This window comes from Camellia sinensis, chromosome 15, assembly GCF_055761805.1.
Source record: "Camellia sinensis isolate YWXY chromosome 15, ASM5576180v1, whole genome shotgun sequence".
Lineage (NCBI taxonomy): Eukaryota > Viridiplantae > Streptophyta > Magnoliopsida > Ericales > Theaceae > Camellia > Camellia sinensis.
Genome location: NC_138975.1, coordinates 141172480 through 141184377, shown reverse-complemented (window position 1 = coordinate 141184377; position 11898 = coordinate 141172480). Strand labels below are relative to the sequence as shown.

At 35.1% G+C, this 11898-nt stretch overlaps 1 protein-coding gene across 1 annotated transcript; it reads right to left on the bottom strand.

Annotated features, from left to right (window-relative positions):
* Positions 1-123: 123 nt before the first annotated feature.
* On the bottom strand, positions 124-3366 carry LOC114284686 (ABC transporter G family member STR). The gene is made up of 4 exons (XM_028227633.2): positions 2961-3366; positions 2308-2487; positions 1972-2240; positions 124-1881 (listed from the first exon to the last, which is right to left on the bottom strand). The coding sequence occupies exons 1-4, from the start codon at positions 3315-3317 to the stop codon at positions 219-221; spliced, it is 2469 nt and encodes an 822-aa protein (XP_028083434.2). The 5' UTR covers positions 3318-3366; the 3' UTR covers positions 124-218.
* Positions 3367-11898: the final 8532 nt, after the last annotated feature.

Below are 11898 nucleotides of genomic sequence, written 5' to 3'. Positions count from 1 at the left end.
CTTTGTCTACACCAAGTGTGTTGTTCCCATTATATTATAGAAAAGATGGAATGGTTATATATTTTTGGCATTTATTTCCTTGATATGGAAACTAGAGTTCAAATATAGATGGTCATTCTAACATTGATTTGTGAATTTCCTTCGTTGATAATTCTTCCAAATGTAGTCTGAAGACACATGAAATAAAAACACAACATTTGCAATCAGATACGAGTGATTTATTTTCTCTCATTCTTGGAATAGAATCTGAGAACCAGATAGAAGAAGAGACGGTAAAGGACCCCCCACGCCAACAATATGAGAATGTCGTACCAGATGTTCTTCAGTGTAATGTCCATGGTGTACAGAACATCTTCTCCAATCAATGTGCAGTTACTCAGTTCTAGGGAATCCCTGTGTAGTTTGCTGATCTTCAATGCTCCCAAAGGACCAGGCGAAAGATCTGCTGCGTTGCCAGAATAGCATTGCTTACCCTTGAACTCGTTTGTTAGCATGGCCTCAAATGGGTACTTGATTGCAGAAATGTAATGGAGCCACACCCAGTACTTGGGTATCTGAGACGCCTTCAAGAAGAAGCCGCAAGTGAGGAAGAAAAGAGCTGTTGTGGCGATCACGACTGCGTAACCAGTGATGTAACTCGGAACAAGTGCACTAACGAGCATCACGTAAGCGTTAGTAGTGATCAATGAGGCATAAAGGATGAGCCAGAAGTTAATGAGACTGCTTCGGAGATGAAGTATGAAATGGGTGATCGCAGCGAATGTGAAACCTTGAATGGCAAAAAAGGGGAGGTAGACAATGAGGGAGGAAACGACATATGATGAAGCTCGATAAGCGTTGTGGGAAGTCTCTCGGATGAAGATGAATCGTTCTTGGATGAATGTAGGGACAGCGTCATTGGATGAAAAGAAGATTAAGCAGACTGCGAAGATGTAGAAGTTGAGGAGCCGATTGATGGTTTTGAAGTCATCATTGTGTAGTTTTTTGAAGAGGGAGGCTAGAACGAGAGCCATAACTGTCAAAACAATCTCACGGGAAAGGAATAATTCTGGTGTGCGGACCACGTTAAGTGCGTTCCTCCACGAGAGAACCGCAACCTCACGGAGCCACGGATTTGCGAATTTGGGTCCGTGATCTGACACATCAAGCACTTCTTCTATGTCAAAATCTTCATAAGAAGGCTCATATTGATTCGTTGACGGTGATGCTTGGCTGAAGACTACCGGTGTCTTTGTCCGAGAAGGGGTTGGCATAGGTGTTTGCTGAGGTGTTGGATATCGGCTTGAAACTTGACTTCTTGCACCGGAGACAGGTGTCTTCCCAGGTGTGCGTCCCGGGGTTCTTGCCGGGGTCCATGAAGGTTGGTGACGAGAAGTCCGCGTGACACCATGGTACAACCAAACCGAGAAATCTTTATAGAAATGAGAAGCCAAGCGGGGATTATAGACACCGCTTGATGGGTGCATAGGTGTTGGAGCGCTCTTGCGTTCTAGGGAGTTGTCAAAATCATCATCGTCGTCATCATCGTCATCATCAAATTGCCCAGAGTCCAATCGAGGCGTTGCGTTTCCAGTGGAGAATTGATTGCTACGCAGGCTGATCATATGCCTCGATACAGGTGTCCTTCCATGAGGAGTCCGAGGAGTTCTCAGAGTTTTGGTTTTGGGTGTTCTCGGTACAGGGGTCCTGGCCACTTGATTGGGTTTGATGCCATCGCGCTGGTACACCACAAGTGGATCAAGCCCCACTGTTGATTCGTCGTACTCTTTGATAACATCAAGGAGATATTCGAGGCTGTTCTCACTATCTGGAACCGGCCGTCCGAATCCAGAGAGATGACCAGGAAGTGCAGTTGGGTTTCCCAAATATACCAATCTCCCTCTGCAAGCACGAAGGTACGGCTAAATCAGCGTCTTACACACAATTCTATGTGTTCTTAGAAAAAAAAATCACAAGCGAACAGATTACTACCTTGCAAGGACGGTGATGCGGTCGAGGAGCATTTGGATTCGGAAGGAAGGTTGGTGGATGGTCATGAGGACGATGCTACCGCTTTGAGCGATAGCCTTCACTTTTTCCACCACACTGTAAGCGCTTGTCGAGTCGAGACCAGAGGTCGGTTCATCGAGAAACAAGAGGGACGGTTTGTGGATTATGTCGATCCCTATAGAAACCCTCCGGCGCTCACCTCCTGACACTCCTCTCCTTCCTTCATCGCCGATGTATGTGTGTGTTGTACTCTGCAAAGCCAATCATATCATCAAACTTGTACGATTGTGCATGTTTGAGACTCAGAGAGAGGGATACCTGTAAGCCGAGTTGGTCGAGGAGCTCGAAGACTCTATTCTTCTTCTCAAGCTTGGAAATGGAAGGTGGGAGTCGGACCTCAGCGGCAAACATGAAGGTCTCAAAGACAGTCAACATGGGGAAGAGTTGATCGTCTTGCATCACATAAGATGAAATCATCTTCATGTAGCTAGTCGTGACCTGCATTTATATACAACCCTCCCTTTATATATATGTATGTGTACTGCACTGCTCCATTTTGTGTGTCTGTGTCAAGGTTTTAAATAGCGGGAGTATCTAACAATAAGTGTCGGGAATCAGGTGATGTGAGCCAGATCAGCCATATTGATTGTGAACTGATTATACTGTGTCGTGAATTGGGTATGAATCAATGCGTATTACAAATTGATCTATATGCATTTAATAGTGTCAACTATAAATGGAGTCATGAGTTGATATGAATCAGCAAATATGATTTTCATTCCCACTGATATATCAGGATGTATCGGTGGTAGGAGGAATATGATTTTCATTCTCACTGATATATCAGGATGTATCGATAGCCCGAGGTTAAAAAATTGATATGTATCGTCTAATATTTAAAATTAAGTTGTGCACATGTGTGTGTATATATATATATATATATATTTAGAGAGAGAGAGAGAGAGGCTAACAGGCTTGCCATCAATCCTAACAGACCCTTCAAGGCTGCCCTGAGCAATCCTCCCAGCCAAGGCATCAAGAAAAGTGGACTTGCCAGCACCACTAGGTCCTAAAATGGCCATGATTTCACCTCTAATGGCCTGCCCAGATATATCATTGAGAAGATAAGCTTCTTTTGTGATCCAAACACCATCCTTCTTCTGCTTCTTTATCACACTGTAAGATAGGTTGTTGAATTCCAGACCCTGTCCTGGTATCGTCCTCCTGTTTGTCTGCCTCATCACGGTTTTCGCCACCTGCGATGACTTATCCATGTCGAGCAGGCTCTCCAGGCTCCTATTTGTGCCCATCCGATTATACCTCGCCATTGCACCGATCAATCACTGATTGTCGGTCAACTTTTCTGGTGACTTAAAAAGAAAGATTGTTTGTTTTTGGAGAGTGGAATTTTTTGAGGTGAATGTTTAACCATATAGATGGAGGGGAGAGAGGGGTTGGAGTGTGGACAAAAAAGGGACGGGTAAAATTAACTGAAGAGGTTTGGAGGGTTGTGAAGTGGACTTGAGAAGAAAATTGGGATCAATTTTGTTACCAACATAAAAATTAATTATAAAATTAGACACAGAAGATTTTACAAAATTTGTTAATAGAGTTTATTTTTTAGAAATCTAAGGTCTCATTTAGCAATTTAATTTTTTAGTCTAAAAGTCATTAAAAAAATCAAAAAGCTAACGGCTTAAATTAAAAAATCAAATTCTTTTCTTTTTTTTTTCCTTTATTTTTTTGTACATTTTTTCGTAAAAAATCAATTTTTTTTTTCAGATATGCTAATTTTTTTTTACCTCGTATTTTAGTCAAAAATTCAAAAAATTACGAAAACAACATATTTCCAAACGAGATATGTATATTTTGTATTTGATTTTGTAATCAATTTCCATATTGATATTGTGATTCAATTGGGACTTGGACGGCAAGGTCAAGAGGTAGTTTTGTTACTAGTTACTCTGTCTCTCTCTCTCTGCATTGGAGTTGTCGATGGCTTTCTTTGACAATGCCGGAAAGTGTTGTGGATTTGTATGTGTAGTACTGCAGACAACTTCATCTTTGTTTTCCGTTATACCCATATTTATTCACTATGATTTATGATTATTATTTATAAGAATACTAAAGGAGTCGTGTAATATATAGGCTTATTTTGAGAAGATAGTTAAAAATTGATTTTTTAATTTTTTTTGAAAAAATATGTAAAAAGTATGAGAGATAATATAATTTAAATGGGTTAAAAGCTAGCTTTTGACTTTTTTTAATTCTTTCCAATGGTGCTACTATTTGCCTTTTTTTTGTTTTGTTTTGTTTGTTTGTTCTATTTATTTATTTATTTCTTTTCTTTCTCTTCCTGTTATTGGCTTTTCATTAATGTTTTTATTACAATTCTATTTTAGTGTAAAATACTAACCCCACTTTCATCTCTGACCTTTCAAAGTCTAACCATAATCTTACACCACGCTAATCATCACCTCCAGTCACTACCACCGTTACCACCTCTGGTAGCCCTTCCCATACCTCCTAGACCCTCTCCTGCCACCCTTAATCCATGTCTTGCGCTGCCAACCCTAGCCACTCCTTCCTACAATCTTTCAAATCCTCATCCTTTTCCTACAGCCCCTTGTAAGTCATAAAGCCCACCCTTCACCAACTCTGACCATGCTTCATAGCATATCCCTTGCTCACCCTTTCCAACTCATGTCATATATGTATGATTGATTGTTTGTTTTTGGAGGAGCCAGGGGTGGTGTTGGAGGGTGGGGATTGGCTAGTCGGAACTAGTGAGGAGCGGGAGAGGCTGGTGAGGGGTGGAAGAGGGTGGCAGGAGCTACTGGTGGTGAGTGGTTAGGGTTTGAGAAGAGAAGGATTAATTTTGGTATCAAGTGCTGGGATGGTCAATTTTTTTTTTTTTTTTACAAAATTTAAACTTGGTTGGTAGGAGTCAAATAAACAAGAGGACAAAGAAAATTATGTGGGTACTATTAACTGTATTCAATTTCAGATTATTTAGTTGGGGTTCAAACAAAAAATGTTGTGACTCAAGATTTTGAAATATACATCTTGCCTTCTAAGGTTTGAAATCGCATTATAATTTCTTCATATCTAACAATAATTTTGTTTTTTCTTCTAAAATATCAAATTTAACCCTAAGAATCCTAACCCCTACTGACCTGTTTCTTTCTCTCTCTCCAATGCAAGCACCAGCACCCATTGCACAAAAACTAGTGCTACCACACCAACACCACCGTGCCACTTTATCTCTATCTCTCTATCTCTCCTTCACCATTCGAACAGTAGCATTGTATGAAACATGATAAAAGTGTCAGATTTTTCAAGCTGCATGCTAAAATGCTAAAAGGGATGATAAATTTTTATCCCTTATATAGTTTCTTTATTTTCTCATTTTCTTTAAATAAATTGATTGGCATTTTTAAGCCCTACGCTAATAGAAATAATTTTTTTACCTACACCAATCAAATAATCAAAATATGTACCAACCTCTTGCACGAGGGTGGTGTGAGACCCATTTCGATAGTTTGATTAGGTGTTTGTCTTTTAATAGCCTTGTAAATTATGTTTTCTTAGAGATGCCTACTTGAAAGTGAAATATTTTATTTATTTTTTATTTTTTGTTTTTATTTGTCTTATTACGGCATAAGGTTAATTTTTTTTTTAGAAAGTGCAAAGCTTATATAATTTTTATGTGAAACTCTAAACCAATGAATGACAGGATAGTGGCTTTTTTAAACTTGTAACTAACTTTTGAGAGCCTTTTGATTTAAAACGGTAAGACTTAAATTTGCTACATTATTGTAAATATAATTTATTTTACATAAATTTTCTATTTATACATTATTTATTTTTTTAAGCTACATTTTCTCGACTCTGTCCTCTAGTCGTGTAGAAACCATTCCCTTATTCGTTGTCTGGTTTGTTTATGATCATTCCCAATCAATGAAGATTGGATGGTTATTATTGTGATTCTAATTCTAAATAACAAAGAAAAAAGTCCATTACTCTTTTTCAACGTCTAATATATATTTTTTTCTTTTTCTAATTTTCAATCTTGAGATTTAATTGAATTTAATTGCCATATTGTTGGCTTTTTTTTCATTCGAATGGACAATGTAGTAATTCGAGCGTAAAAAATCTATACAGAATTAATTCAAACCAAAATCAACTGAACAAATGTGTTTAAGGTTCTTTTACTTCAACGAAAAGGATTTTCAATGACATTAAATTGTCAACCGAAGAACCAATCAAAGAGAGAATTGAATACAAAGATTAAAGGCAAAAAAATAAATTTCAATTGACTGGATGATAATTCAATTACAAGATAGAGATGTACCTTACTGTTACTAGTACTACAACTCTTTCAAATCACACTACTCCTAGAATTACAAGTATTTGAATCTTTTGCTTACTTCTATCGCTACTCTAATTTGAAAATGAATGACATAATGAAGATATGAAGTAAATGAATTTTGATTTGACGGAGTCTTGTCCCTCATTTCTTCGATTGTCCTTGTTTAATAGTTTCTTGACCTTCCCGTAACCATCAAAGGGATTCGAATTGCTTCACATGTCCCCATGATCATCCTTAGTGTCTTTTGCTAGCACGGCACTTGTATTTGAATTCAAATTCTTCCTGTAACTACTCTTTTCTAAGTACTTATCTTTTCTCTACGTCGTACATTGAATTGTCTTTTTCAAAAAATTTCACGTGTCTTCTCTGATTTATATACCATTATATATATATGCGTACATATATATATCGGGGTATTATGGTTGCCGCATGTCTTTCTTCTATTGGTTAATTTGGATTTGGCGCAAACACATATAGAAACAAATCTATACTATTATTATAAATTACAAATTACACACCTTTGAGGTTGAAACTCCCTATTTATTTCTTAATTTTTTGAAAACTTTGTACAATGAAAATTGTTGTAGGTCTAAAGATAAAAATTTGTATAGCTTTACATTGCGTTTCTGACCTTTTAATTTAAATTAAATTTGATTTCCATATAAAAAATGAATTTGAAAAATGTCCATTAATTATTTGGAGAGAATGAGATATGGATTTTAACCAGTTTAAAAGGCTTGGCTAAAAGTAGTTGTCAAATCAATTTTTTTAATTATTTTTATCAAAAATTTTCATTGGTTTATCCGATTCAAGTTTAATATTAAAGCAAAATATTAACAAAATAATATATTGACTACACATTTCAAAAATATGTTATCTTACTCCAACTTTAAGTTTAAACTCTTAAATTACCCAAAAAGAAAAAAAAAAAAAACATTATAGAGAAAAGAATGATATAATTCTAACTCCGTAAGTTAGAAAAAAACCAAAGAACACAAAGCAACAATTGTAAAGGCTATTTGACACAATCTTAATTCATCTTGGAGTCATAGCAACCTCCATTGCAACCAAGCTACCACCACCTCAACCCCACCTCCATTGCAACCAAGCTACCACCACCTCAACCCCAATCACGCCCCAATTCATGCATGAAACGGCACGTGATATTGGCACGGCTCAATCAAACCGCATAGTCGAGCCATTGATCAACATTGTGGTTAGGTTAAACCGCACCAATATCTCGAGGCTTTGTTCCACCTCAAGATGGACTGGATACTTGACATAGTGGTGCAGCTCAATCAAACTGCAAAGTCGAGTGATTAATCGACATTGTAGTAAGACTGAACCGCACCAATATTCCAAGGCTTTGCTCCACCTTAAAAATGAACTATGTACTCAATATATTGGCATGACTCAATCAAACCGCAAAGTTGAGTCATTAATTGACATTGCAGTTAGATTAAATTGTACCAACATTCTGAGACATTGCTCCACCCCGACATGGATTATGTACTCGGTATATTGGTGCGGCTCAATCAAACCACAAAGTCAAGCCACTGATTGACATTTTGGTCAGATTGAACCGTACCAATATCCCGAGGCATTGCTCCACCTCAACATGCAATACATACTCGGTATATTGGCGCGGCTCAATCAAACCACAAAGTCAAGCCACTAATCGACATTATGGTCAGATTGAACCGTACCAATATCCCGAGACATTACTCCACTTCAACATAGAGTACATACTCGATATATTAACGCTACTCAATCAAACTTTAGAATGTAGCCATTAATCAACATTATAGTTAGGTTGAGCCACACCAGTATCCCAAGACAATGCTCCACCTCAACATAAACTATGTATTTGATAGCACAACTCAATCAGACCATAGAGTCGAACTATTTATCGACATCGCAGTCGAGTAAGGATCCTCTAGAGTTTTTTTTTCCTAAAGTTTCCTAAAGTGGTGCATTGTGTGGTTGAGATTTAATGACAAGTCACATCAATTTTTCAACATTAAATCTCAACCACACAATATATCACTTTAGGAAACTTTAGGAAAAAAAACACTCTAGAGGATCCTTGGTGATCGCAGTCAGGTTGGACGACACCAATATCCCAAAGGCATTAATTGTTCCACCTCAACATGGACTAGGTAGTGGTGTTGAAATTGAAGGGTGCAATTTTTGAGTTGAGTTGAGCCTCCATTGGGCCTTTTATATGTAGCTTTGCTCTTGGTGTCGTCTAGGGGGCATCCATTTGGTGAGCAAACAAAGTGGAAGATTTCTTAGTGAATATAAAGAAATAAACAACACTCCAACAAAATGTAGACTGATTCCTCTAGGAGTCTTGCGAGCTTCTCCAGGCATTGCCGGCTTTTGCAAGGCAAACAAGCAATTCAACTCTTTAAATCTTGTTCATATTTATAATTCTTTACACTAATTAATGATCATCTATTTTTATTAATTTGTTTTATCATTTAATATGTTAGTTTAATTCTAGATAATAATTTTATTTATTTATTTATGTAATCTATTTTTACCTAATAATCTAGAAATTAAAATTGCACTAAATAGTTTAATACAAACTTTCAAAATAAAACATATTATAAACTATATCAAATAACTCCGTTATGTTGAAATATGATAAATATAATATATTGTTATTTTTTTGAATTATTTTGATTTTCCTACGAGGAGTTAGATTGAGATGAATTGGAGGATTTTACATAAGTGTAGAAATCACATGAGATTTATAGATTTTACATCTATATAAGATATTTAATAAAAAAATTAATATTTTTTTTAAAATTTCTAATATTTTTCATGTTTTAAGCCTATTCAATCTAAACAACCGTTAACGGTCCCATTGTGGCATCTTCCAAAATGAAATGATTACAAATCTTTATTTTTTGTTTTTGTTTTTAGCATGCGTAGGGTAGGGTCAGCATCTCTCTAGTCGAGAACACTTCTGTCGAAGTAGAGAGAAGTTTAAATTGAGGTTTTTAACATATTTGATAGGTAGATTATAATATAATATTTAAATTATTAATTTATAAAATTTATATTTTAGTGTTTGATTGTAATTTTTATTATTCTGATTATATTTTAATAAATATTTTATCCAATAAAATTATTGATTTTTGTAATTATGTAATTAATAATGTATGATAAACATATAATTAATATTATATAATTTCATATTCATTGCAAAATAAACAAGAACAACATGAAATTATTCATCTAAAGCTAAATAATTAATCCTACACTAATAAATTTTTAATCCCCTCGTTACTAAGGTGTAAAACAATTTCTTGAAAGCACTACATATGAATTTTTGTCTTGGTTTTATTTGGGGGTCTCTTGTTAGTCGATGGTAAATTGATCTTTCGAATTAGTTGGTCCAGTAGACTGAATATATATCCAGTTATCAAAATAATATAAAAAGGCCTTGGACTATTCTGTATTCACTGCAGAATGATATGTTTATTTTTAGACTCCTATATGGTAGATCATTTAAATAAAAAAAATTAAATTGATTTGATAATTATAATCGTACGAATTTATTACATTTATCTTCGAAAGAACCAATAACTTATTTTCAAAATCGATTTATCTTTGAAAGAATCAATGACTTATTTTCGAAGGCGTATTTGTCGTTTATTTCTTTAATTAAAGGCAAATGTGATAAAAATGTAATGTTAAAATTATTAGGTTAATTTAATTTTTTTAAATTGATAATACACACATAAAAACTTAAAATTTGAACATATTAGATCATTAGAGCGTATACAATAATAGACTCACAAAAACCCAAAACAATCCAGTCTTCTTTCAATCGAAGAAAAACTAAGGGGTACTTACGTGTAGGTCCTAATAAGTGAATTTATTGTCTAATAGATCTATAGAAAAAATTTGTCATTAAAAAATGTCATTAATTGTAAGTCTTAACGACAATTTATAAAAATCATGACAAAAAAAGTAACTAATTATCAATTTTTAGCGACATATGTAAAAAATTATCACAAAAAAAAATATTTTTAATAACAATTTTATCAAAATTTATTTTCAATAAAATTTGCTGAAAATTAAGTTCAACTATTGAAGAATAATCATTTAAAATGAAAATTGCAGTTACACATAGCAACCATAAACTACAATGATCACCCTTTGTTTTTGATGGACACAGTGATGACCTTTTTTGTTTTAAAACCATGAGATTTAAATAACTGACATAATTTTATATCGATACTTCTAATATTTTTTTTCACTTCCTAGTTTATTGCATAGTCCATATAAATCTTATAACTATTTGTATAATAGTGGAGTTTACTATGCTTGTAAGAAAAAATGTCTAGATGAAGGATTTTGGATAAAATTAGAGTGTCACATGTGAAATTACTCATTGCACAATTGTATTAGTTATTTGATTAAATCATCTTATAAGCATAGTTGTTGGTTATATATTTTGTATAAGTCAATTACAATTCGACGCATGATAAAATAAGGGTAATATGAGAAGACTATTCAAGTATTCGATCCTGATCGTACACGTGGCAATTAGTATTGGTTGTTACGAGATCTGAGTAGCAGTGGATCAACAAAGAGATGCAAGGTGATGTGGCTTCAACAGTTACTTACATTTCAAATTCAAATTGAGGAGGGAAGCCTAACTGCAAGTAATGGCGTAATGGAGCTAATCTTGAGGCAACATGATCAGCGATCATAGAGGAGCAGTTTGACGGTTAGAAATGCAATTCGATGGTCATCCTTGAGCAGTATAAATAGCTGAGAAGGCCCCAGAAAAACCCCCTAAACTCAGATCCAAAAAACCAGTCTTATTATACTTATTTCAGTTTTACATTTCCAGTCTTACATTTTCTGTACTTTAAATTCCTGCATTACACTTTGTTCATAGGAGTAGTTTCAAGTAGATTGTTGCTGTAAACCTCTACGAGGCAGAGTTTGAATCATTGTAAGTTTTTTCATGTTAATGAAATATTTCAACTGTTCTTCATTTAATTGTTATTTTGCTTAATTCTCCTAAATCAAGTCACCAGTAAAAGTCCTCTTCATTGAGGCTGAAAGAACTAAAACGCAATCGTCTGATAATTGGTTGACAATTAATTTTTTGTAAGGACTAATTGATCCTTGCAGGCACGCTCACAATTACAATAATACCATTCGAAAGCCAAAAAGCTAACATATATTTTTGGCACGCCCGGTGGGACTAATTGAAATGGCTAGACGTAGAAGATAAGGAGAAAATGAACGCTTGGAAGAAGGCGTGGAAGGAGAGGTAGAGATATCTAATCCAGAGGATAATGTGATAACACATCCTGTGAAAATTCCCATTTTATCAGAACCTATGGTCGAACAGACTAATACTTCAGAACAAGTACCACATGTTCGTAATGTTGGATGAGACCAAGAAATTGGACCATCCACTGTCCCATCTACTCGGCCAATAAATCCATGGGGTGGCTTAATAGATGCAATTGGATAGCAATTAATGAACACAATGGAAAGGTGGG